We start from the raw sequence: 27,726 nt of genomic DNA on the forward strand, positions 1-27,726 counted from the left end.
TTGAGGCGCGAGGCCCCTCGGGCCGCGAGGCCGTAGGCGGTGGCCCACGTCGCCCACGCCTAGTGCTGCCTCTGGTAGGTAGGTTGACTTTGTATTAGTTTATAATAATTATAATTGTGTTAGCTAGGAGTGAAAATGAAAACTGGTTTAAGGGATACCTGATTGATTTAAATATCCATGCCAAATTGCAGCTTTCTAGCACTAATAATAAGGAGCATAACCGCGAACGGACAGACAGCCGGATATGGCGAAACTATAAAGGATCTTAGTTGACTACAGAACCCTAAAGACAGGTGCCATACTTATACGATATTCCGGTGCTTAATCTCTGATCATTTTAGCGCATGTGTGGTGTGGTGCGGTTTATTACCTCGTATTTTAAGGTATCCCGCTCCATATTAAAAATTAAATTTTAATTGAATATGGATCCAATTATTAGCTCCTGTATGTCATTAGTGATACAGATTAAATGATGCGATTGAAAGGTTTCTTGTTGGCCTTGACTGTGAAATTCGGTGTTTTATGCACTTAATATATAAAGAATGTGGGATGAGGATAAAGCAATGCATTTAGAATTTGATACTTATCTTATACCTTTAAACGAGCAATTCTTGTATATAAATATATATATTTCTGTGATCTCGGAAACGGCTCTAACGATTTCGCTGAAATTTGGTATATGGGGTTTTTGGGGGTATACAATCGATCTAGATTAGTCTTATGTTTGGGAAAACGCGTGTTTTCGAGTTTTCATGCGTTTTTTCTTTTCGACGCAGAATATGGTCGCTAATTTCGTGTTGCCGGCCACTGTCCGTCTGGTCCAGCGGGTTAAAACGCGGACTGCTAAACGAGTGTTACGGGTTCGAATCTCGCCCTGTGACACAATTTTTTTTTATATTTTCAAGTTTATATATAATTTTTTAATTTTTATTGTTTTAGACAAGTTTAATTTAGTAAAAAATGTAGTTAAGATTATCACCTATACACCACCATATAACAATAAATAGTTATAACCGAGCAAAGCTCGGTCGCCCAGGTACTTTTTTTGAATCGTGTAGACAAGTGATAAGTATGTCTGAATAAAAAATAATATTAATTTTGTATAGATCGTGTCATTCACGAAGACGCGTGCCTTGCCTTGTGAGATTTGACAAATCTGCGCGTTATGAACATGAACTATATTAAGTAGAAACTTCTACAAACGATACCACAAGAAAAAAAAAAGTTTTTGGCAAAACTTTCATTTTTGGTACAAACTTTTATCGCTGACTGTACTTTTCTTTCCACACGCAACTAATACATAACTAGATAACTAGCCAATTCTAAAAACTCCAAACACAATTAGGCTGCGTTGTTTTATCACAGAGTTCCTATGTCCACCTCTTATCTCCATCGTCAGATCAGCTCGATTGTACCATAATATTGCATTGTCACCCGATTTACATATGGATGCAATTTTCAGCTCAATCGGAAACCGGGAAGTGGATCAAATTTAACTTGCAAGATTTGATTACAGACAACGGGACAGGTGAAACTAAATAAAGGTTTGTAAAAAGAAGTTTAAAAGAAGTGTAATGCTCTTACGATTAGATGTCGCTAGGCGCTTCCATAAGGAGCAAATGAGTAATATGGTGGAAATATTCGCTGTTATTGAGTGAATTCTCGGTAGCTTAGTTGGCAGAGCGACAGTATAGTAATACAGAGTAGCGAATTCGATTCTTGCCTGAGATAGTGAATTTTTCAATTTATTAAAAAAATATATTTACACAATTACACAAATACAACCTACATATTTGCATACAATTTACATTATTATTACGTATCTAAGTAAAGTTTAGAATACTACCTAAGTAACATTTCGCGGCGGGTTTGTGAGACTCTGGACTGGACGTCATTAGGTATGACTACGATGGCCACGTAGCCACGTAACAGAACAACATGGTTGAAGCCTCCCCTAAGATGCACCAACGACTATGACCACCTGCTAGTAAACGACCAACTACTGGGTGCGTAGACAAGATGCTAATTGTTCACGCTCCGTAGCGTAGAGTAGTTATCTCTCTCTATCACTCTTCCATATTAGTGCGGCAGAGACAGTTGGGTTTCGTTGCCTATGGAGCGTTAACAATAGGCATCTTGTCTATGGACCACGAGGTCGGCTGAGGTCGTTGTAATAGAACTTTGCTTGACAAGAGTTTATTTTTTAACCGACTTCAATTTCATAGAAGGAAGAGGAGTTCTGTATTCGGTTGCGGCTATTTTTTTTATGTGCGTTCACCGATTACTCCGACACCTGTGGTCCGATTTGAGTAATTCTTCTTTTCTTTGAAAGGAGTTACCTCCAAGTTGGTGCCATTTTAATTGGATAAACCCAATCGCGGACACGAGAAGATTTAAATCCCTTCTAAATGTTAAATTGCAATTGTTGTTACTGTCCAATATGGGACCGGCAAGAAACTCGGCTCAGCTATTTTGGTTGATAATATTTTTATGATGACGATGTACAGTATAGCGACAGCCACATCGGCCAAAGTGTGACATTCTCAATAGAACTAATGTGCAAACTGCGGAAAGCTTCCAGAAAAAGTAAAGTAAAATTCTAAATTTAAAAAAATAAATAGTACATTGTGCAAATAAAAAAATAGTACATTGTGCAACGAGGGGGGTAAGTGAAATTTGGGATATGAGGGTGGTATAATTAAAGACCCGAGTTTGTAATATTCTTCCCCGGAGTTACACACAATGTTTTTCATCACACTTGCGAAGAAAAAAGTAAAAATTTAAGCGAAATAATTCTTAAATACGGTGACATATCAAACATTCGTCCGCCATTTTGTAATTTCTTGACAGATTAGGCATCTTAGGCACAGACCTATTCGGCATTCAGCCACGATTGAAAATTATTTAAAAATATTTTAAACGGCTGTTAAATTAATCAAATTAAATAATTTTAAACATATACAAAAATATTAAATTATAAACGTCAGTATTCTAAGAGTGAAACTCATTTTTGCTACTTGGTTTGTATGAATAAGTGACATAAAAAAAAAGAAGCTATAACTCCCTAGGGAATTATAGCTTCTTTTTTTCACACTCCATAACTCCCGAGGGAACCAAATCGGTTCGGTTATGTCATACACCCGTGCTCGCCATCCTCATCAATTTAATTACGTAATTGAAAATAATAAGCTGCAGCAAGTTACATCTGTTCGTGATCTTGGCACAATATTCGATCAACAGCTCACATTCAATGACCACATTGTCAGCGCATGTAAGGCTGCAAGAAAATGCTTAGGTTTCGTAAAAATTGCCAGTCAAAATCTTTCAATGCTCAGAGTCAGAGTGCACTCAGAATGCTGTACAACGCGTATGTACGAAGCCGACTTGAGACGAATGCGATAATTTGGAGTCCCCATGAACAACAGTACACACTTATGTTGGAGAGGGTCCAAAAATCATTCATCCGTCATCTATACAATAAACTTTATGGTTACAATCCTCACATATACCCTAGTCTGTATATTCTCGGAATGGTTAACTACACCACTCTTGAGACCAGAAGAAATGTGGCACTAGTAAAATATTTTTATCTCCTGATTCGTGGCCAAATACATAACCCTCAGTTGCTAGCATTGGTTCCGCTTCGAGTACCTGTCCACAGCAGTATTCAACTGCGCCCTCGTCGCCGCGCACTGTTCGCAGTCCCGGCGGCGCGGACCCGGGCATTATCTCACTCACCGCTGCACCGCGCATTGTCTCTCTTGAATGATATATTGGACAGCGACAGCAAACTAGATATATTCCAATGCACTGAAGCTAGTTTTTTGGCAGTTAGTAGCCGATACCTAGAGTCAATAACGACGACCAGCTCAATCAATGTATAGTTAGCGGTAAGTAAATTGTTAGTATCAATGCGTATATAATGTCACTCCTTTTAACATGTGTAGCTTGACTGTAAGTGTTAATTTAAGGAATAAATAAATATAAAATATAAAATAAATAGGATGATCTTAGAAAGAGTCCGAGCCAAAAGAGTTGCTCGTGATGATGAAAATATTGGTGTTCTATGAACTATGAAAATATGAAGTTTATAGTGGTGGCACTAGTATCTTTGTCACTGCAAAGTCTGTACTTATTTAAGAGTTAACTTACCCACTCTAGTAGCCTTTAGTAGATCTCTTCTTCTGCGTCCAAATCAAGTAGCCTCTCTTCACCGTGCAGTATTGATACGATATGGTTGATGGTCATTTGCTGTTGAACATTGCAGTAGAAGCTTGCCACCCATCGCCGTGCGGACCCAACACAAAATGCCACGTCGCCAACAACCAAGCCATCTGTACCTGCCTGCCTGGATACAGGGTAAATTAATGTTTGTGTTTATAAAGCGCAATTTCACTATGGATTTATTGAGGAATTTTGGAATAATTCCATCGAGTGGAGAATGTCACAATCAGCTGATTTTGATCTTGGACTAAATTAATGTTTTAATTTAGTCAGGCCCGAGCTATGCCTCCTGCAGTAAGTGCTGCTGTAGGTACGCAAATTGTAGAACATTTTTCGCCAAGCGATCGTAAAATATATCTCAGACTTTCGCAAACTATCACGAAAACAGCAAAGCAAGTTCCATTCAATTAAGAATTTAGAGTGAAAATTAACCAATTCTTGTCCATCTCCAGGGTAGCCCTCTATCCGGCTGCCGACACGAGTGCGAATCAGATCACGAGTGTGGCTCGCAGCAGACGTGCCGAGACTTCAAGTGCGTCAGCCCCTGCAGCGACTGCGGCGTCAGCGCTGATTGCGAGAAATGAAATGAAATGAAATGAAATATTTATTAATAACAATTGTTACATGTCGTCTTACAAATAATATTCATGCAGATACAATTATTATTTTATTATTTTATATTGTATGTAAATGATATCATATTCAAATATTTTATTATGTCACAATATTATTTACCATTTAAATAACAAGCGGTAGACTAAAAAACTCGTCATATGAATAATATGACTCTTGTGTTAACCACTTCTTGAGTCTAACCTTAAATGCCGCGGTGGAAGCTGCATCTCTTACCGAGTTCGGCAGGCGATTGTAAATAGAGGGGCCTGAATAGTACACAGATCGCTCTGACTTGGCGAGTTTGTGTGGTTCGGCGACCAGCCTATTGTGGTGTCTATTACTGCGTAGACTATAGTTAGCGTTAGTGCCTCTGCGCTTGAACAAATCCAGGTTCCCGTGTGTGAACACTGAAACCTGGTAGATGAGTAAACAAGGCAGGGGCAAAATCTTTAAATCGCGGAATAGGTCACGCGCGGGGGCATCCTCCGCCTTACCAGCCATCGCGCGAATGGCGCGCTTTTGCTGTGAGAAGACGCGCTTCCAGTCGGAGGCGCGGCCCCAAAGCTCCACGCCGTACGTGAGGAGCGAGTGCACTGTTGCGAAATAGCACTCTCGCACCGCACGCTTTCCGGCGGTGATCGTCAATCGCCGCAGCGCGAAGCACGCACTCCCTACTCTCTTGCATAGTTCATCGATGTGCGTCTCCCACGTTAGGGCACTATCGAGATGGAAACCAAGCAGGCGTGCGCCGTTCACGTGCTGTATAGGGGCACCGCCAGCGCACACCCTCGTGGTTGGGCTTGTATGGCCGTTTAGCTTGAATGTCATGTAGCTGGTTTTTTCTTTGTTTAGAGCCAAACCATTTGCCTGAAACCATTGGTGGAGTTGTTCCATGACGAGATTTAGGGCTGCTTCCAACTCCCGCTGAGACGCAGTGCTGACGACTGCCGTCACGTCGTCGGCGTACATGAATATATCAGCACCTTTTATAGCCATTGGCAGATCGTTCAGCAAGACGCTGAACAGGGTGTTGGAGAGGCACGATCCTTGAGGGACCCCCATCAGATTTTTTAGCTCGGCAGATACGACCCTCCCTCCGTCGCCTACCACCACTTGCGCTCTGTCAGTCATAAAGGACAGTATTAGCTTGGTGGCTAGGCCTCGGATACCGTAGTGGGCTAGCTTATTGGAGACGAGTACGTGGTCTGCAGTGTCAAAGGCACGGGACAGGTCGCAGCAGATGACACCTACGTGGTTCCCCGCTTCGCGGGCGCTCAATACGCAGCGCACTACTTCCCGCACTAGGTCAGTGGTGGACCGGCCAGGGCGGTAGGCATATTGTCTGTCCGACAGTGTATTCTTTTGTGCCCAAAAACCGAGTAGCCTCTTGTTTAAACCTACTTTTTTATTAATGATTTTTTACCCTTACCTTTGTAAAGTGGGCTTATTTTTACTTTTTTCAGATTCTCAGGGTATACTCCTGTTCGCATGCAGCTATTGAATAGTTCACAAATAACGTAGCTAATTGCGGGACTAGCTCGTTTTAACAGGTTAGCGGAGAGGCCGTAAACGTCGGTACTGTTTTTGGTCGCGATAGAAGTTTTAAATATGTTTGCGACTTCAGCTGGTGTAAAAGGCCTGAGTCTTATAGAGCTATCACTGGCGACATACCCGTCAGATAAGGAGGTGATACAGCTGCTGTGGTAGGCGGCGGGCGCGCCGCATGCGGCGGCAGCCGTTACGAACTCGTGGTTGAGCGCGTCTACCGCGAGTTGTTTGGTTGCGAACGGGCTGCCGGCGCTGTCCGTGAGTAGCTCGGTGTAGTCGACGCGCGGGCGCGGCGCCCGAGCCAGCTCGATGTTTATAGCCTTCCACATTGCTCTACTTTTATTGGGATTGTTACTAATTAATGAATTAAAATATATAGTACGTTTGCATTTTAATTTGTTATTGTACGATTTCAGTAGTTCATTTGAAGCGTCATGTAAAGACATATTGCCCGGGTATTTATTTGATAATTTAATAAAATCGAAAACTAACAATTTAAGGTCTTTAAGTTCTTGATCAATCCAAGGATTATTTTTTGGACGAGTATTCATATTTTTTAACGGGAAATGAATCTCGAGTAGGAATGTGAAGATGTTAACAACTGTAGTTGCGAATTGATTGCAATTGCCCATGTGCTTAGCCACTATACCTTTCCAATCTATAGACTCAAGCGCAGTTACAAAAGATGTTATGTTTGTATCGCTAAAAACACGTTTCGTTATCAGTGGGGACGACAAGTGTGGAGTGCGCGGCACGGTGAGTCGCTGCGCTGTATGGTCACTCAGGTTAGTGACAACGCATGTTGCGGACACACGGTCGTCACGGATGTTTGAATATGCGTGGTCTAGCAACGTCGCGCTATCACCGTCTTTCCGGGTGACTTCGTTAACATACTGACCAAAATTATGAGCTGATAAAATGTCACATAGTTGTTTTTTGATGGCAGTATTCTTAAGCAAGTCGATATTAATATCGCCCATTATGATTGCTTGGAGTTTGTCTTCATTTATTTTGGCCAGCAGGCCATCGAATAACCCGAGATATTCGGAATGATTTGTTAGGTTGGAGTGGTAAATTCCCACAATTAAAAGATCCTCCTGTATTATATGTATTGCGCAAACATCAAAAACCTGCTCGCGAGACAACTCACAATAGTCCGATCGGGTCAAAGCCTTTATATCTGATTTTGCATAAATGCAGCTTCCACCCCGTTCTATGTTTGTCTACAGTAATGTGATAGTAAATCGAAATTAGTTAATGTCACGGCATGAATTTCATGGCTACGCAAAAAATGTTCGGTTAAAATTAAAATGTCACACGTCAGGTCGTTACTTAGTAACATTTCTAGTTGCTTCGTTTTTCCATATAATCCTCTAGTATTTTGGTGGCAGACCGTGAGAACCGTAGTTCGCGGTGCCTGTGTGTCGGTGTCAGTTGTTCTCTGCGCCGGCGGCTGGTCGATCGACGTGCGCGAGGCGGCGGTGTCGGGGTCGGGGGGGAGCGCGCTCGGCGCGCCCGGCGCCGCCTCGAAACCACTCGCTCACCTCCGTTCCAGATGGCCAGATATTTGGAGACATCATTTCTTCATACTTACTGCACGGGACAGTGATTGCAAACGACGCATAGTGCTCATGCTTTAGGCGTAATTTTTCGGCCGTGCAGTTCGTATATCCAGTCTTTTTAGCTATATAAGACCTGATGGCCTCCGGGGTTGTGTCGCTTTTAAAAAAGCAGGCGTGAATTTTTTTACCGCGCTCTATAGTAAGTAAGTCCGTATCTACTGGGCCTGTTCCGGTGATTGCAACTCGTGTTGTTTTTGGTTGCATACGGCCTCTTTTGTATGACACGGTGCGATAGTCATTGTCGGTGGAATTAGTGTGTTCTGTCGTACTGTCATTTAGTTTTGCTTTTGAATATATTGACTGCAAGTTGGAGGTCCGGGTCGGGTCCGAATTCATAGTTGGGTCTGGATTCATACTTGGACCCGGATTCCTACTTGGGGCCGGATTCATACTTGGGTCCGGATTCATACTTAGGTCCGGCGTTATACTTGGGTCTGGATTCATAGTTGCCGGTCGGTTTACCTCGGGAGTCGTCGCGACGTGTAGTGTACGTGATCCGCCCGCAGCTATTGCGCTTGATTTTTTTGCGGCGCTATTGCTTGATGTAGCAGTCGCGGCGGCATTTAGGCGTGTTTGACGCACTGGGCGCTGACGCTGCAGCGCTGCCGGGGCTGGTGGCATAATATAGGCGGTGATGGACTTACGGTTTGTTGCCGAGATACCCTCCGAACTCGATTTCTGGCTATTTATTGCTTCTGTTTGCTTGATGATTATCTCATTTTGCTCACTTATTTTCGTCTCTAGTGCACTTAAACGATTTGTCACCGTGGTGAGTATTTGTTGGAGCTCACGAATAGAGCTTTCGAGCGCCTTTTGCGGCATTCTAATTAAATTATTTGATTTATTTTGCCGAGAGGCGATCTGACGTGCGGGGCAGACAACTACCCTCTTGAGGCTTGAGACTGTGGCGGCACATCGCGCTGTTTGCAAGTGCCCTAGAGTAAGTCGACGAAAACATAGTAGCAAAATCCGTTACTCCTTTATACCATAGTCACGTGTTGCCACAATGAGTGCTAGTGCATAGTAGGTATGACCGACTATTTTTCCTACTTCTTAGCTAGCTACTTCAGTACACTTATAGCTGCTGGGATTTTAATTCCGCTTTACTTTACTCTCTCCAACGCTTGGGGAACTACCGTGCAATGAGCTTTGATCTTCTTCACTTAACTTTCAACAACGCTACCCAATAGAGTTGAGATTAAGAGAATTAGCTCTTTGAGACTTGAAAAATTCACCCGACTAATAACATTTGCCGATCTTACTTCCTCAAGCTTCCCAATATTATAATACACATTTCTTTGAACCAGGGCTACCACGGCGATCCCTACCGTATCTGCTCCCCCGAGTGCACGTCTGACGGCGAGTGCCCCAGCTACAAGCCCGCCTGCGTGTACAACGCTTGCATCAACCCCTGCACGAACGTCTGTGGTGTGAACGCCGACTGCAACCTCCGCGGCCTGACCCCCGTATGCTCCTGCCCTAGGAACATGACTGGAGATCCCTTCACCTACTGCAGACCTTTCGAAGCCCGTAAGTTGACTAAAAGTGAATAACGCTTGCATTAAACCCTGCACCAAAGTTGGCTGCTGGCTTCAACGTTGACTGAAACTTTTAAGAATTTGCCAGTTTGCATCAATGGCCAGATTATTTTGAAAGTATACTGGATACTACTGGGAACGCTTGAATAAAATTTAATTGCACAAACTTCGCTGGTTAAAAGCGGTAAGGGACCAATCTCTATAACTAATAATCGGAGGACGCCAGTCCTGTGATGTGATTGAGTAGAGTTTTACTAAATATAAGTTAGAGTAGTAATTTGTAGCTCTTGCCACAAATGACAGATTTATATTTCAGTGTACAAGGTTTCATCCCATTGATATGTCGATCAGACCCTTTATTATATACCAATATAATAAAGGGTCTGATCGACATATCAAGGTTCTTCGACAATCGAGTAAGTACCAACTTACTCGTATTGTCGAAGAAACCTTGTGCATGCGATGTACATGAAATTAGTTCCGTTTTAGCCTCTAGTAGGTACAACGGAATAGTAGATAAGTCAGGGCCCTTATTCGACATGCTAAAAGTGACGTTTCGTGTTGATTTCCATTTGATGTGAGAAATATTGTGACTTGTCGAATTGCTATTATCACCACCAACAACAACACTAGAGGCGGGGCGTTGTACCGGAATAGTTTTTGGAACAGGTTATTTGTAATAGACTACTTTTAGCTTGTCGAGTATTTAAAAATACGGACTTTGATTTCTGAAATAAAACAAATATGAAACTTTTATCACCTCGTACCTCCATTCTTACCGTTACTTTAGGTAAAATAAAATTTTGTTAACAGATGGTCGTCTGGGTGTCTGTTGTAACTAAAAATAATGTAATAATATATAACAAAAATATGACAATAGATTCATAGTCTTCACTCAAAACGTCACCATATTTCCGACCCTTACCCAAATAATAAGTCGATATTTGTATAAATAATCCTTATTTGTAAGACGCCTAAGCACGGCAAATACGTAAACTGCCTATTGGGGGTCATACTCGTAAAACTGGTATTTTAGACGTACTTTTGGTACGAGTAACAGAGACGTACTTTTGGTACGCAGTCCCAGCTCTAGTCAGGATTTTAGTTGTCAAATATAAGCGTGTCGAATACGTATTAGTTAACTGTCAAATGAAATTAGATCAACGGTAGACTTTTTTGTCGATGGGTATGGCTGCCATGTTTGGATTTATGACATTTAAAAGGGGATCCTAAGGCAGAGAGTAGTTTTTTCTGTACGATTTTGATTCTTCTACTGGACACAAGATGGAGTTAGCTGCCAAATTCCGATCAGGCTGACGCAACTAGGAAGAAAAAAGTTTTGTATGGAATTTGTTTCGCAAATCATTGCCAACGAAGAAAAAGAAAACGTCAGTTCTTTTTATTCTGTCAAGTTTACATCAAGTCTACTGTCAGCCTAATTGCTTTGTTTGTTTTGAAGGCTTCAATGTTTTGTTCGGGTATTTCGTGTAATTTCTTTATTATTTAGTGAAAAAATCGAAAATAGTCAACCGTGATCAGAGTAAAGAGCGAGTTTGTTAGAATGCCAGCGAGAAAACAATTTACTAAGTGTGAAATATGTGGCAAGCGAGCCACTCGAGAAAATCACGAAAAAAGGGATTTTATGGCGAAATTTCCCTTGGATGAAGACTGGTAAGTATTGATTTAGATACTTTTGACCTTATTTTGGGTCAGCAGGCTATAAACACATCGAAAATTAGATTATTTACATTATTTTTCGTTGTGAACTAGGGATGTACTATAACTATCGATAACTGTAGTTTTATTTGTATATCAGTGTAAATAATTAAATTAAATATGTGAAATTTCCTTAGAACTAGCATACAATATGACCATAATTAATTCGTCGAAGATTAATAATGCATAAATTATCTATTACTTATGCATTAATGGTCATTAGTTAACATATTTTTTTTATCTAGTGATTATTTAATATATTAACCTAAAATGTAAGATAATTAATCTCTGTTTTTATGATAAATAAAGAAATATTATAGGACATTATTACACAAACTGACTTAGTACTAAAGTATGAATGGCATGTGTTGTGGGTACTTAGACAACAATATATATATATACCCACAACACATGCCATTCATACTTTAGTACTAAGTCAGTTTGTGTAATGATGTATATATATATATATATGTACATAGACCTAATTTATAAGTATTTATAAAAACATAGAAAATACCCATGTCTCAGGAACAAATATTCATGCTCATCACACTAATAAATGCCCGTTCCAGGATTTGAACCTGGGACCATCGGCTTCATAGGCAGGGTCGCTGCCAACATGGCCAGACCCGTTCTCATGATTAACAGACATATAAATACATAAAAAGTTAAAGCATTGATAAAGGGTTGTTGATAACTGGATGCCGAAAAACATAATTTATAGATGCATATTAGCGCGAAATAATCAGTTGATCATCTCATTAGCAAACACATGGAATATAAACTGTAGAGAAAGTCATGTTTTTCCAAGGCTGTATGTTTTCAGATGCAGGCAGTGGGCCAAATTTGTTGGGAACGAAGACCTGATACATCTTCCCATAGAAAAGTTACATTTATTCAAACATGTATGTGCACATCATTATGAAAATCCAGCATTTAATAAAATAAAAAAACACGACTTAAAAACTGTATTAAAATAATTCGGGTCCACATTAAGCCCGACCAGATAGTAGTCCAATTAAGAACTATCCACTATATAACTAACAACTTAAATGTGGACTCGATGCTAACCTGATTTCGAGTACAAAATTTGTAGACAGGAGCCTATGTTTCAACCCTCCCCATTTTATCGATATCGATAAGAATCGTAAGCGTGTAGCGTACTACACTATTTAAATCGCTTATGTTGTGCTGTGTCGCTATGGTTCTTTGACAGTTCTTTGTCGTACATTTTGGTAATGATTTGCGAAACAAACTGATTCCACTCGCTAGTATGGAAGTCCCGTCTCTTAAAACGTAGTGATTATATGCTCTTTGACAATGACATGCAGTTGCGTCGATGTAGATCTATCATAATAACGTACATGTGACGCATGTGACAATTGTCCAGGATGAAAAAAATATCTTGACAATTAACATAAAGCAATACAATACCACAAAATGTCAACAAGAAAACAGATTTATTATAAAAATACAAATTATATACAAAGCTTCATTTTAAAACCAATGGTCGTGGGTTCTAACCCCGGCTCTTAACAATGTGCATCTTGTAACCTTGTTGGAAATCCCTAGCTACTTATTATATTATTTAAAAATTCTTAAACCGCTGAACCAATTTACATGATATTTGGTATAGAGATCGTTTAAACTCCTGTCAACGATGTAGGGTAGTTTTTATCACAATAATGATCCCTTAAAATGCATAAAGGGGAGTGGAATTTACTTGTAATTGGTTACATTTTCCTTTTTCCAGGTACTATAGGTGATCCTTACGAGAAATGCAACGATTCGGTAGTACCGGTATCTTCGCTACTTGCTGCGGGGGCTTTTATAGGACGTTAGGAGCGATTCGCAAAAACTGGCCCTATATACATATATTCCAACATGTACTGATGTTCGTTGATTATAAAAATAAACTAAAACACATTTAGATTAGTAATAATACTAATAATATACAAGTTATCTATGTACCTACAGACAACGTTACATAGTCGTACTAGTCTCTTCTACACGTAGTGATGGGCTCATACTGGACAGCGACCACGGGTCAAGCCAAGATGCCAATTGTTTTCACTGTAGTGAACAAAACACTAATGTCTGTCTTTCGCACTTATATGGAAGCGTGATAGAGAGACGTTACCGTTACCGACCCTCAGCCCCATATTTCTTCACGCCGACAAATTGTCGCCTGAAATTGACAAAGGGTGTAGAAGGATAGCCCTTCAAAAATTGCCCCCAAAACTTTGAGTTAGAAACTATTACGAACAAATTTTTAATTCTGTACTGAATCCTGGAATCTCAAGGCATCTATTTAACCCTAAAACGTTATTATTTTATTTCCTAAAAAAATACGAAACAGACAAATATAAAATTTTGCATAAATATTGCCGTGACTTATAGAAACTATTTAGAAAAAAAAAGAAATTTAGTATTTCAAAATGACTTTGAGATAATAAAGCAGCAATGATTGTCTAACCTAATTACTGATTTTTAGGGTTCCGTAGCCAAATGGCAAAAAACGGAACCCTTAAAGATTCGTCATGTCCGTCTGTCTGTCCGATTATGTCACAGCCACTTTTTTCCGAAACTATAAGAGCCATACTGTTCAAACTTGGTAAGTAGATGTATTCTATAAACCGCATTAAGATTTTTACACAAAAATAGGAAAAAAACAATAAATTTTGGGGGTTCCCCATACTTAGAACTGAAACTCAAATAGTACATTACGATACAAGTGCGAAAAATGGGAAATTCGAAACGAGTGGCGATAAATAAAAAGTAAAAACACGACCGAAGGGAGTGTTTTAAATCGACACGAGTTGCGAATTACCTATTCGCACATGTATCGTACAATGTTTTACAGTACATATGGCCCTTTAAATGTTCGACACAGTAACGTAATATGCTAATTTTCGCACTAGTGCTATAAAGTAGCACCATATGTGCTGTAAAAATCTTTTTTCATAAAACCCATACGTGTGGGGTATCTGATAGGAGGGGTATGTGGATAGGTCTTTAAAAATGATATTGAGGTTTCTAATATCATTTTTTTCTAAACTGAATAGTTTGCGCGAGAGACACTTCCAAAGTGGTAAAATGTGTGTCCCCCCCCCGTAACTTCTAAAATAACAGAATGAAAAATCTAAAAAAAATATATGATATACATTGCCATGCAAACTTCCACCGAAAATTGGTTTGAACGAGATCTAGTAAGTAGTTTTTTTTTAATACGTAATAAAATTAAAAAAAAAAATTTTTTTTCATCAAGCCCATACGTGTGGGGTATCTATGGATAGGTCTTCAAAAATAATATTTAGGTTTCTAATATCATTTTTTTCTAAACTGAATAGTTTGCGCGAGAGACACTTTTTTTTTAATACGTCATAAATGGTACGGAACCCTTCATGCGCGAGTCCGACTCGCACTTGGCCGCTTTTTTTTAAAATATTTTAAGGAAACGTAACCAGTAATGAACATGGTCCTTGAACCTGAATATATGTCGCCAACAACATGTTTCCGTCCATCAACGATCAGTGACGGCAGTGGGGAGACACTAGAGCGTTCGGTTCGGGCATTCTCGGCTCCGTTCGCCTCAGCATTGCTTCAAGCAATTATTAGGGTTGGCACAACTTGATGTCCCTTTGCGTGCACAACCACAGATAAGATAATGACTTGAATTTTGACTACCCTAAATAACCGAAAGTGCCATATATTTGAAAGAGATATTGTGATTTGTCCCTGAATCGCTGTCAAACTTTGCTTTTGTAGGAAAGGAAGTGTCATTTATGTACGGTAGTATCGGTAGTACCTACTATATTCTGTGGTGACGGTCAATCTTCAGCGCCGTTGTATTTATTTATGCTCATCGTATGATAATGCTAATATTCGTATTCTGGAATTCGCATGTGTAAATCCCTACATTCGCGAATGTTTTATGATATCCATCCTCCCATCCAAGTCGCGTTCTTTTTAGATGCATTTTAAAGTTCTCGCATAGATAAGTATATCATTTAAAGAATAATGTTTTCATGATATTTCAATTTGACGTAGATTTACAAAAGTATAGCTGGTAAGTATAGTGACGACTACTCGGAAGTTTTTTATTATTTAAATTTGACTTATTCAATATCTAAATATACTTTAAAAAGTAGGTACGAATGGATGGAAGTTGTTAAACTTGTTTACTAATATATTCGTTGTCGCTACTTTGAAAAAAAAAGCATTGTAAATGGCAAAGTGCATAAATGTGATCAGGTTAACCCTGTTTTACATATACAGTGTGTAAATTCAATACGGGCTAATAATTAAACGGTGGTTAGCATTAGGACTGAAGTATATTCTGAATCAGAATTAAATTTTATTGATAGGATAGAATTGTTTTACATGTCAATTAACACATTATATTTATTTAATAGGATCACACATTATTATTTTATAGATGAAACTTATTTCTATCACATATAAATATTGCTTAGAAATACATTGAAAATATTAACCGTACTAAAATATTTCGACCCGCAATGTAAAGTAACACACAAGTTACGAGATACGAGCTTTTTATAGTAACTGCCAACAAGTATCTCGATCTCGTAATGTCATGCAATGCATGTCATATTATGTCTCGTAATGTTTGCATTACTGCTCGGTAAATTTTCAAAAATTTATTACGGGGTCGTAATTATATTTTTTGTACTACGTCGGTGGCAAACAAGCATACGGCTCGCCTGATCGTAAGCAGTCTCCGTAGCCTATGTACGCCTGCAACTTTAGAGGAGTTACATGCGCGTTGCCGACCCTAACACTCCGCACCCTCGTTGAGCTCGCAACCTCATTCACCGACATGAACATAACACTATTATTAGGGTCTAGTGTTATTTGGCTGCGGTTCTTGCTAAGGTGGAGATACTTCCGCAGTTCGGCTCTGCTCTAGATCTGGAATGACATCCGCTGTGCTGTGCCCTACCACACAAAAAAGATAATATTCACGATGCCCATAAATCTCTTTTGGAAGTAGTTTAAGTTTCAAACCCACGTCCAAAAACTTGTAACTTCTTAATTAATGATTACGCGGATAAATTCTATATCTAGCAGTGGCGGATCGTTCAAAGAACTCGATTCCCACCGGCTTGTCTAAACTTCAGCCCGTTGAGTACTTTCACGATCGGTTCATGGAGAAAAGGAAAGCAAAATTAGCTCCGGGTTCCCTACGAATGTTTGTGACGCGCCGCCACTGATATCTAGTTTAATTTATCGCCCGCATTGGATTTACACACTGTATAATCATAGCCGATTAATAAGCGCGTATTTTTGTAAATATATACCATATAAGGATTATCGAGTACCGACGGCAGTTTTACTTCGGCATCAGATCGAAGTGTGGCATCGCTCGAGGTAAATTAAAATTGTTTTTATAATAACATCAGTATAATTATACAAGGTAAGATGTATCGTTTGTAATTCATCTTTTTTTCAACTGTTCTAAATGCTTGCTTTTCTTTTTACACAGCTAAGTATTGTACAGTCAGCATCAAAAACCCATCAGCCTACGAGTATGCGTCAAAAGTATCATTCTCTAACCTCTAAAAAAGATATATATATATATATATATATATGTACAATAATTAGACAGTAACAAATACTTTTTCACCACACCAGCTGATAAAAGCTCTCTTGGTAATTAAAAAACGGATGAAAAACTTGCATTTTATCCACATGTGTGGCAAAGTAATCAAATGCAAATTTCGAGTTGTCTCCTTATGTTAGCTGGTTGAATTTACTTTTAAATGATGATTTTGAATGATACATATTTAATAACATTACTTTTGAATTGATTTGGTTTGATATTATTTGTTATTTTATAGTATATTCCTTGCAAGTAAGTAAGAAAGTAAACACTTTATTGCATGAGAAAAATAAATATTACATTAGATGGAAAATAATTGGGTAGTACAAAGGCGAACTTATCCCTAACTCTTCCTTATCTCCTTGCGTTGGTGTGGTGAAAAAATGTGTTTGTTTAGCCCTCGTGCCTTGCAACCCTCGCAACGCTCTAGACCCCACTTTTCGAAATTTTGGAATCTTTTGCTGGCTTAGGTATCAATAATTGGACCAGGGGTTAAACAAAACTTTGCCCCCTTATAAAACAAATAACTGTTGAACGCGAAATGTAGAGATTTATCTATGTTTCGAAAAGTATTCCAGCAACTGCAGCACGGTCGCATTTTTATCACCCGTCACCATGTCTGTCACGTTCTAACTAGTATGTGAGTGCAAAAGTGACAAGCATAGTGATAAAAATAGAAACAAATGTTAAAAATGCAACCGCGCTGCCACCGCAGGGTGGCAGATACTTTTGGCGCGTTGCATTTGGTATTATTAATGCTGACTGACCTTACTTAAAAAACCAAATACCTATCTACTGGTGGTTTTAAGTAAATAAATCTTACAATACCAAGATTTTAATTTTTAAGCGCCACCCAGAAGAAGTCTAAGCGAGCTTGCATTGCACTGACTTTAAAGTGAAAACGTCATACCTTCAGAGAAATTTGATGTAGGTATATGGTGACATTCCACACTCTGTCACTACAGTTTGTGCAGAGTTAGCTTCGGACTCTAGTATGATTATGATACCATCAAGATGACCTGACGATGTATTCCCATTTGTTCCCACCAGGCACAGATGGGAATAGGCGCATACTCGGAATATATGTGACAGACCCAGTAGTTAGTAGTTAGTAGCAACCCAAGACGACACTTTCTGTCTAACCGCGTAGTGAAAGTGTGGAACAGTTTTCCCGAATCCGTAATCAGTGCACCCTCAGTGAACTCTTTTAAAAACAGACTCGACAAACATTTTATAAATGGACGAAACACAAGTGCAGGACATTGATGTGCACGTATCAGCTATAAGCTGCCTGTGCATTCATAAATAATAATAAAATATAAATCATTCTCACTTGTCCTTGCCTTTTGTATGGCGGCGGTCACGTGGGGCGCGGACAAATGGGAAGGTGATCTGACGATGGCCAAGGAGCTATAATAAAAGCAACAAAACATCATCGAATGTGGGCTTGCCCGCCATGACCGTGCACAATTCGGCAAATAAACCAGTTGCCGATGTAAATTTAGGTTTTATTGGAACGAAGTTCCTTATCGGACGGTACAGACTTGGCGAGTGGGGACTAGGCGAAAACAAGTGTAAGATTTTAACGTCACAGCCCGTACGATTGAGATAGAATGAGAATGAGGATGAGGATGAGGACGACGGACTCGGACACGGACACGGGCACGAAGACGAAGAACATGAACATTCAGTCAAGACCCTTTCTTAACTTCGTTTCAACCGAGTGTTCCACGACACTCACATATTTTACATTTTTATAATCATTTATCAATGTCCGACTTACTCCTTGAAAAACATTGATGTAGGTATCTACTACCTACGTTAATTAATCTCTACGCAACTCTATTGACTTTAGACTCGTTGTATCGACTAGATAAGTGAAATTTAAACCTTTGATTCAGATGACACGGATCTGGCTTGTTGCATGTTTGGTGCTTGTGGCGTATCTTCAAGTAGCATCTTGTGATGGCGTAAGTAATTATCTGAATCTTTGAGTACACTGCAATAGGTACCTATTAAACATTCTGATTCAGAGTGGAATAAATACTTAGGTGCGTGCAACTAACTCAATAAAGCTTGAACACAGTAAAACATGGGCACATAAAGTAACAAAAATAAAAATGTTATGGAACATATTTTATGGAAATTTTTATTGCATTTATTTACTAGACTAATAATAACCATTTTTACAAATATACACAATTATTAGATTTGCTTTCTATATGCCATACTGCGTGCTTTGCGTCGAATCCGGCTCATTAAGTCTTGCACAGCACTGTCAGGATATCTTTTGCAAGCCCATTTCCATTTTTTTGTAATTTAGCTGCCGATTTAATTTCTCCGCCTCCTTTTTTTAGAATTCCTTTCATAATTGCCCAATATTCTTCAATCGGCCTCAGTTCAGGACAATTTGAAGGATTGCACTCTTTAGGTACCACTGCGACATCATTATGTTTATACTGCTTTAGAGTAGTGACAGATCGCAAGGTCTGGCCAAAATAATGGCCGTGAGCTATGACTGCGTAAAAAGGACAGTAGACGCTTTTGCAAACATTATTTTTTGTAGATTTCACCGTTTACTGTGCCTGTTGTTACGAATGAACGACTTCTTTTACCACAACTACAAATAGCTTGCCATAAAAGTATTTTTTTTTAAACTTTGATCTCTTTTTTATCTTGCAATCTTCTGGGGCATCCTTACGATTCTTAGAAGTATAAAATTCTTGCCCCGGTATCTGCTCGAAGTCTGCTTTGATGTATGTTTCATCATCCAATACAACGCATCCAAATTTTGTCAAGTAATTGTCGTACAATTTTCGTGATCTATGTTTTGCAGACAGATTTTGCTTAGCATACCAGGTTAAGCATTAGCGACGTAATTTAAATAATAAAAGGTATGAAAAGGGGTAAATCTCCCGGTCACGACCACTTGAGCATCGAGCACCTGCAGTGTGCCGGTCCCCACCTGCCTCGAGTACTAGCAATGTTTTATGACCTATGCATATGTCACTCTTACCTACCGCCGCTTATGATAAATACGATTGTAATACCTATAGACCTATTTCTCTGGCAACAATTGTAGCGAGGGTGCTCGACGGCCTGCTCAACGTACAATTGGATAGATATTTAAAATTGCACGACGCGCAGTTCGGCTTCCGTGCAGGCTTATCTACCGAAAGTGCTATTATTTGTTTGAAGCAGGCTGTCGAGTACTATACGCGTAGGAAAACACCTATTTATGCGTGTTTTTTAGACCTTAGTAAAGCCTTCGATCTTGTTAATCACAATTTACTTTGGAAAAAAGTCGCACGGCAAACCTCGAGAACTCACACGCATATTTGTGTTGGTACTCTGGCCAGAGAAATAGTGTGCGTTGGGGTGACGTGATGTCCCACGGGTACGGACTCGAGTGCGGGGTGAGGCAGGGGGGGTTGACCTCCCCCAAACTGTTCAATCTGTATATGGATGCCCTGATCGGTGAATTCAGCAGTACTCATGTTGGTTGTCATATGGATAGGGTGTGCTTTAATAATATAAGTTATGCCGATGACATGGTACTGTTGAGCCCATCGATCGGAGGTATAAGAATACTAATTGAGAAGTGCGAGTCTTATGCCCAAAAACATAACTTACGATATAATGTCGCGAAAAGTGAGTACATGGTTTTTAAGGCGGGGAGCAAGTCCCCATCATACGTCCCACCCATTCGCTTGAATGGCGTACAACTGAGGAGGGTTTATTCCTTTAAGTATCTTGGGTACTTGGTCACCGACGATGTGCGTGACGACGCGGACATCGAACGCGAGCGTAGGGCATTAGCTATTAGGGCTAATATGGTCGCCCGTAGGTTCAGCAGGTGTACAGTACAGCGCAAGTTAAAATAAAACTTTTTCGAGCGTATTGTACTTCGCTGTACGCCTGCAGCCTGTGGACGAGTACACGCAGCGTTCTATAAATGCCATGCGTGTACAGTACAATGACGCGTTCAGGGTACTGTTGCGGCTGCTGCGATGCTGCAGTGCGTCGGGCATGTTCGCCGACGCGCATGTGGATGGTTTCCATGCGACGCTGCGCAAGCGCTGCGCCGCGACGCTCCGAAGGGTGCGCGACAGCCGCCACAGTCTCCTGGCCGTCGTGGCAGGGAGATGGGACAGTGCATTAATTAGGCACTGGACCTCCCAACATCTTAGTTTAGGTACTAACATAGTAATTTAAGTATATTTGTAACTAACAAAATATGGATTGTGTCGTCCGAAATAAATGATTACTATTTATTTTTAGCGTCGCAATTGGGTGCAGTTTGTGCTTTGAACGACTTTAATCCAGCTCTAGACTTAGTTTTCTGTACATATGACTGCGACATTTTGACCTTTTTTGCGACATCACGGGACGATAACTTCGGATTCGCTGTAAAAAGCCGCAAGACATGGGCTTCTTTTTTTTATCCTTTGCGCCTTGCTTACCTGCACTTCCCGGCTTGCGATCTACTGTCAATCGTTCTCGGAACCTTTTTAAAACTAAACATACGGAAGATTGCGGTAATTTTAAAAGTTTTGCTATGCCCTATAACTTAAATGGGGATTTTCAGTATGTTTGCGCAAAATAATTTCACGTTTCTTGTGTTCAGAGCTCGCCATCGTGAAAACAAATGATCAAAGTGGAACACTGTCATAATAGTTTTTATTCATGATATCAAATAGTTTTTATTTATAATACTAAAAAGTTTCCATATTGTACAAATAAAAATATATAAGCATTTACTTGTGCCCACATTTTACTGTGTTCAAGCTTTAGATCAATCAAATGTCGCAATGTATCGAAAATCGCATGCGATTTGTTACAAGGTGAGTGGAGCCATTTAATTTAGACCCAAGATTGCATGTAAGACAATTTTTAGCAATACAAAAAGTTGAAAATCTCTGCTTTAAGCAAATCAACGTAGAATCAAGCCTTCATTGTAGATTTCAGTACAGTCATTCTCATTATGCAGCGACATATTCATATCTAAGGACGGGCCTTACGAGCAGTAGAATAGGGCCAGTACAGTGGTGTCACGCACACGAATGCGTACCAATCCTGCAGTGTCGTGCCACAAAACACCACATCACGCAAGGGATTGGTCGAAACTAGTTGCGTTAAACTGCACGATTGGCTCGAATTCGTAAGGCAGTGTCCTACCTGAGCGAATAACTCACGATCGCGAAGCGGCGCGGCGCGGGTGATTTCAATCCTTTGATACCTATGGAAGTGTCCTACGTGGGCGATCTCCGAATGCCGTTGGGCCGCCGCGCCGCGCCGCGTCGCATTCGCGAGTCATCGCCTACGTAAGCCGCGCTGTAAGTGACACCACTGAACTCGCACCATTCTTAGTGCCGGCTGGTCCTTAGATATAAGTCAATGGCAGCCAAATTAAAAATAGGATGACTATTTTCTAGGGTAAATGTGTACAGCACTCCGAATGTCCAGAGAAAATGGCGTGCGACAGCGAAAGCTCCCAGTGTGTGGATCCGTGCCTCACACATCGAAAATGTGTAACGGCGGCTACTTGTATTGTCGATGATGAGCATTTGGCCAAATGCCGATGCGATCCAGGTAATTTTACTTTAAGGAGGTACTACATTTATAATTTTTCAGGACACTTTCCGCTGAGAAGGGCAGAGAGAGGTATATGGGGGTTGGTCTGTGGGTAAGGTAAGAGATCTATATGAAGTAATTTTTGAATTTAATCGTAATTATAAAATAAGAGCGTCAATTTAATATAGGCACTTTTCCCATTCTAATAACCCCTATAAGAACCAATCCCCAAAGAAGCTCAAGCTAAGAACCAAATTAGCTTGAGCCCTAAATAGCTCATCAGTTAAGGTACAGAGCCGACATAACCTAACCTTATAACATGACAGACAGATTTTCATCCTCAATAAGTGGTCCAATTGATATTATAATATATAAGTATATTATACATACTAATTGATAGAATATTTGTTATGATTCCTTGTGAGATTGCTTACAAATTAGCTAATTATGAATTACCCATAGATTTATAACTATCAGTGGAATTACCTATATACCTACCATAGTAGTATAGGGTATAGTAGTAGCTGTACATAGTGTTTCTCAATTGGCCTGCGATCCAGAAAAAATCCTAAAGTATCTCCATTAAAAACAGTTTTGATAATATTATAAGACCTGTAAAAACTAATTCTATATATGAATGTCTCGTCACTGTTAACCGTTATATTTTCTGGTCTGCAGGAACTATAGGTAACCCCTACGAGAGTTGCAGCTCCTCCACATACAATATACTTACTGAAGGACTCAGGGCTGGATTTTAGGGGAGGGCAACCGGGGCTACAGCCCCGAGGTGTCCACAAAAGAGGGGCCCCCCACAATAGAGACTAATTTGGGGCCAGGGGGCCTCCACTCCTTTGTTGCCCCGAGGCCTCCAGACCTCTAAATTCGGCATTGAAAGGACTAGCAGGTTAGGTTAATATACTTGTTTGTGTTTACACAATAGGTATTTAGATCACGGACGAGACGCCATATATTGAATATACTGGGCATAGATAAATAAGTATTTCTCTATGATATTGGGTGACTTTGGGGTCGTAAACTCGAATGTCAAAAATGTATTAAGTACTACTGAACAAGTTTTCCCATGGTACCAACATGAAAATCGGGAAAAATATACACTTACCTACCTCTACATGGATAGCATGGTCGCGTTTTAATCGTTTGTCACTATATGTATATCTACACACTTGTTAAATCGTGACAGGCATCGTGACAGACGATAAAAATCCCTATTGCATTTCATTCACTTTGGGCCATCAAGGTGTCCATTAGATTTTTTTGTGATTTTATTTTGTTGTTGTTGTGTCAGATTTGTGGGTAGTCCCATGGGGAAATTTGTTTAGTATGACCATCTCAACACATTTTTGATATTCAGTAGGATCACTATCCCAAAATCACCTAGTAGAATAGTTTTCAGTTGTAGCAGTCAAATTTGTGCAACTCTCAACATCTACATATCAGGGCTAGAAGGAAAGTGTGCGGAAAGATAATCAATAGTCGTGGAATGTATGGGGCCTAATACATTCCACGACCCTTCTCTTTCCGAACAGACTTCTACGAGTACAACCATGAAAATCGAAGTTCAACATAAGTGCTGTGACTAGCCATATGCCTATTTCGTAATATTGGCCTTGGTTTTATATTAAAACACATAGAAAATAATTATAAACTACAGTACTCTTCGTTTGCATCTTTCATTCATGATTTCACTCCGTATTCTAACAATTACAACTTGAAGGACACGTTTCCGTATTTTACCACTTGTGATTTCGATTAAATACATAACACTCAGTAAATTTTCATTTTTTTATTATTTTAAAATGCTGCGAAGAATGATAATAATCAATTGAAGTTAACCTAGAATAAATGCATAATTATTGGTTTAATAAAGAACATTGAGTTACTAACATAATAATAAACGTAAAATATTACAATACAGACGTTATTTTCAGAAAACAAAACTATAATACCTGAAGTTAAATAATAATGTTAGCATATTCATGCTTGATAGGTTTTGAAACGTTTCATTTTATCATTTTTTTTGGTCTACTTAAACTGACTACTAAGCGAATACTGTCGTTGTGTGCGTAAAAAACATTATGTCGCCGTTGTGTCGCTACTATGTCGCCGTTATGTCGCCTTTATGTCGCCATTATGTCGCCGTTGTGTCGCTACTATGTCGCCGTTATGTCGCTACTATGTCGCCGTTATGTCGCTACTATGTCGCCGTTATGTCGCTACTATGTCGCCGTTATGTCGCTACTATGTCGCCGTTATGTCGCTACTATGTCGCCGTTATGTCGCTACTATGTCGCCGTTATGTCGCTACTATGTCGCCGTTATGTCGCTACTATGTCGCCGTTATGTCGCCGTTATGTCGCTATTATGTCGCCGTTATGTCGCTATTATGTCGCTATTATGTCGCCGTTATGTCGCCGTTATGTCGCTATTATGTCGCCAATATGTCGCTATTATGTCGCTAGTCGCCAATATGTCGCTGTTATGTCGCTATTATGTCGCTAGTCGCCGTTATGTCGCCGTTATGTCGCTGTTATGTCGCTACTAAAGTATATAAAAGGGCCGGAAAGTACGGAGGGAGGATTATTCATTCTTTAACCATCGGACTGGCGGTATCTCTGGCTTTGAGTAAGTAAAGTTTCTCTACTATTCCTTCTATTTGTTTGTGTTTGCTGGGAATTATCCTGGTAAATTTAAATTTGTAAATTGTGTCTATGTTTGGCATTGCGGGGACAATGTTGTCGTAAAGCTAAGCTTAGGCTATGGTGGAGATTCTTTACTTCCTTATCTGTGTTACTATATTGTGAGTTTTTGTTAGTAAAATCTAATTTTGTTATTTTATTACCTTTCTATGAGGTTAGTTTGTTATTTTATAAAGCCAGATCACTGTTTGGACTAACAGTTTGTCCATCTAATCAGCTGCTCCCTAACGGTGACAAACTGCAGCTGTTTAGAAGTCTTTTGCTCCAAGTTGAGAGGACTTGGCGTCTCTTCTTTACCAACATAAGAGGCGAGCATACTCTCCTTAGTCTCAAAGTCCAGCTGTTAGATGAATGTGAGGGCATCACGTGCGTGCCATTGAGAGTAATCTCGGCTCACTGAAGTCTGCAGTAATTGAGGCTAGGTCTCGTATTAAATATATTTATATATATTTCGGTGCTCTGGCTCATGCTAGTGCTGGTCACGGGAGAGCTTCTGTCATGATTGGTAACAAACACAGATAAAGTTTTAGTCATGGCGGGGTATCCCATGTGACTGGTACGGGTGTGTGTGCTAGTGTGCTGATTACCTATAGACATGCTAGGGCGGTCTATTCTCATCCACCGTGCCTACGTGGCGATGAGGAGGGGGCCAATCACACAGACACTAGGGTTTGCTATACCTCGGTTTTGTCGGCCGAATGCTTACAGCTTAGACTTAGGGATACACTTGTGTATGTTCCAAATCACTAGATCAATGGTAAGTACGATCTGTGTTCTGGACATACTAGATTAGGGTCTAAGGGTAGGAATAGGGTAGAGTCACACACACTGTTATAGGGTCTCTCTCTTAGGTTTGATCTAGAAATTCGATTGGTTGGTGTATATATATATATCTTTCAAAAGGTTCTAATGACGTGAAGCTATGTTTTATAACGTGTATTAATGATAATATTAGTGAAATACCGGTAATGGGTTTTAATTACCTAAATCTTCCAGACTGTTACTCTGAGTGGAAAGTTGAGGGTTATCTGTAACATCTTATATCTATTTATTTTCATTTCTGGGTTTTTGGTGTAGAGACGAAGTACTGAGTATTCGATCAGGTCCTAAGGTATTTATATATTCAATCCTTACATATCAAGTTGGGTTTAGGAACACAGACTATTCTGGGATAAAAGAATGGTTTGTTTTAGAGACCCTTTGGCAGGCGAGCGCAGTCCATTGGAATCTTTGAGTGGAATAATACTCACCTTGATAGTTCGATCTCATAAAGTACAGTAATGAGTTAAACTTGTACTTCGTTTATACATTTGAAAGGCCTAGAAATTCAGCCTACTTTTAGCTATGGGGACTGGGTAATGGCTTAGTAGCCTTAGCTTTTGGATATAAAAGATAAGTAATTGGTGTCTGACGAATACTTATCGCTTCTCTTCGTCAGCCCCTAGGTTTGTATAGGGTTGCGAAGCGTTGGTCATAGCCCGTCTGGCTAATAAGATAGTAGGTGGCCCGATTGATATTGCTAATCGGAGTAAGAGTCTTCAGACCTGCATCTAGCATTAGAGGCAGCCCGCGTGATCCGTTCACACCTCGTTTAGAAGATGATAGGATTGATAGGTAATAATATTTTAATCTTAATATAAGTGTGTAAATGGGCTTAACCCGGGAGTGCTGCTTCAATGTTACCCCGAAGACTTAATAGGAGTAGCAGGATTTTACCAAAAATATTTTTATATTTATATAATCATATATGCTGCAATACCTAAATATCTTTCTAATGAATTAATAAAAATATATCTTACATTACATCAAAAATCATTGATAGTTTCTATAACTTAAGGCTACACCCGTCGTCTACGTCCTTGTGCATGTGGGCGGAGCCTATATCCATTACCGCGACACTGCTCATACCTTGTTGATTGTTATATATTTTCATTCTACTTATAAGGTGTCATATTTAATATAGAAAAAGGTTTGGAATAACTTAGTCTTACGGTATTTTGCTGAAGGTTGAATCTTAACATTAAATCCTATCGATTACTTCCTATCAACATAATAATTTATTTAGTATAGTAAATTTCTGAGTCTTAACATCTAGGTAATACTTAATCAGGTAGAATCAGAGTCCAAGATTTAGTTGTTACTCATTAAAGAATCTAGGGAACTGTGGTTCACTTCGAGGGGTCCTAACCTTTAACTAGACGATCACTTGGCCAAATTATTGTTAAGGTAAAATTATTGTTGGGGTAAATTTTAGGGGTAATTTTAAAGGTGGGATTGTTAACGATTAGGTACAGTATTTTATTAGGTCCGGGGTTTAATAGATGGGGTAGATTTGGGGTGTAGGTAGGGGAAGTTACAGTGCCAATTACATCCACACTTTATCAGGCCTGATATCAGACCCGATTTCTAAACAGGATATGTAAAGCGCTACTACACGATACAACGAGACTTCCGACTACCTGATCCTTGTGGTTTCCGACCGTATTGTAGATGTTCCGCAACCAAATTGTTTAGTGCTCCGATCAAGATCAGAGAGTCCTTGGACCGTT

At 39.7% G+C, this 27,726-nt stretch overlaps 1 protein-coding gene and 1 long non-coding RNA gene across 2 annotated transcripts; both read left to right on the top strand.

Moving 5' to 3' along the window:
* The first annotated feature begins 4,218 nt into the window (after positions 1 to 4,218).
* On the top strand, positions 4,219 to 9,577 carry LOC133528992 (neurogenic locus notch homolog protein 1-like). The gene is made up of 4 exons (XM_061866544.1): positions 4,219 to 4,359; positions 4,677 to 4,799; positions 8,908 to 8,949; positions 9,317 to 9,577. The coding sequence occupies exons 1-4, from the start codon at positions 4,234 to 4,236 to the stop codon at positions 9,560 to 9,562; spliced, it is 537 nt and encodes a 178-aa protein (XP_061722528.1). The 5' UTR covers positions 4,219 to 4,233; the 3' UTR covers positions 9,563 to 9,577.
* A 6,957-nt stretch (positions 9,578 to 16,534) lies between these two features.
* Positions 16,535 to 24,046, top strand: LOC133528802 (uncharacterized). The gene is made up of 4 exons (XR_009801058.1): positions 16,535 to 16,654; positions 18,788 to 18,856; positions 22,322 to 22,478; positions 23,139 to 24,046. It is a non-coding gene; the product is annotated as an uncharacterized LOC133528802 (long non-coding RNA).
* Positions 24,047 to 27,726: the final 3,680 nt, after the last annotated feature.

This window comes from Cydia pomonella, chromosome 20 (assembly GCF_033807575.1).
Source record: "Cydia pomonella isolate Wapato2018A chromosome 20, ilCydPomo1, whole genome shotgun sequence".
NCBI lineage: Eukaryota > Metazoa > Arthropoda > Insecta > Lepidoptera > Tortricidae > Cydia > Cydia pomonella.

Bases quoted from the DNA above. Each gene is read 5' to 3' on its own strand.
- LOC133528992 (XM_061866544.1), top strand. From the start codon at position 4,234: ATGGTTGATGGTCATTTGCTGTTGAACATTGCAGTAGAAGCTTGCCAC. The intron at 4,800-8,907 runs GAGAAATGAAAT...CTCTTGAGGCTT, and splicing joins GCGGCGTCAGCGCTGATTGC to GAGACTGTGGCGGCACATCG. The intron at 8,950-9,316 runs GTAAGTCGACGA...TCTTTGAACCAG, and splicing joins CTGTTTGCAAGTGCCCTAGA to GGCTACCACGGCGATCCCTA.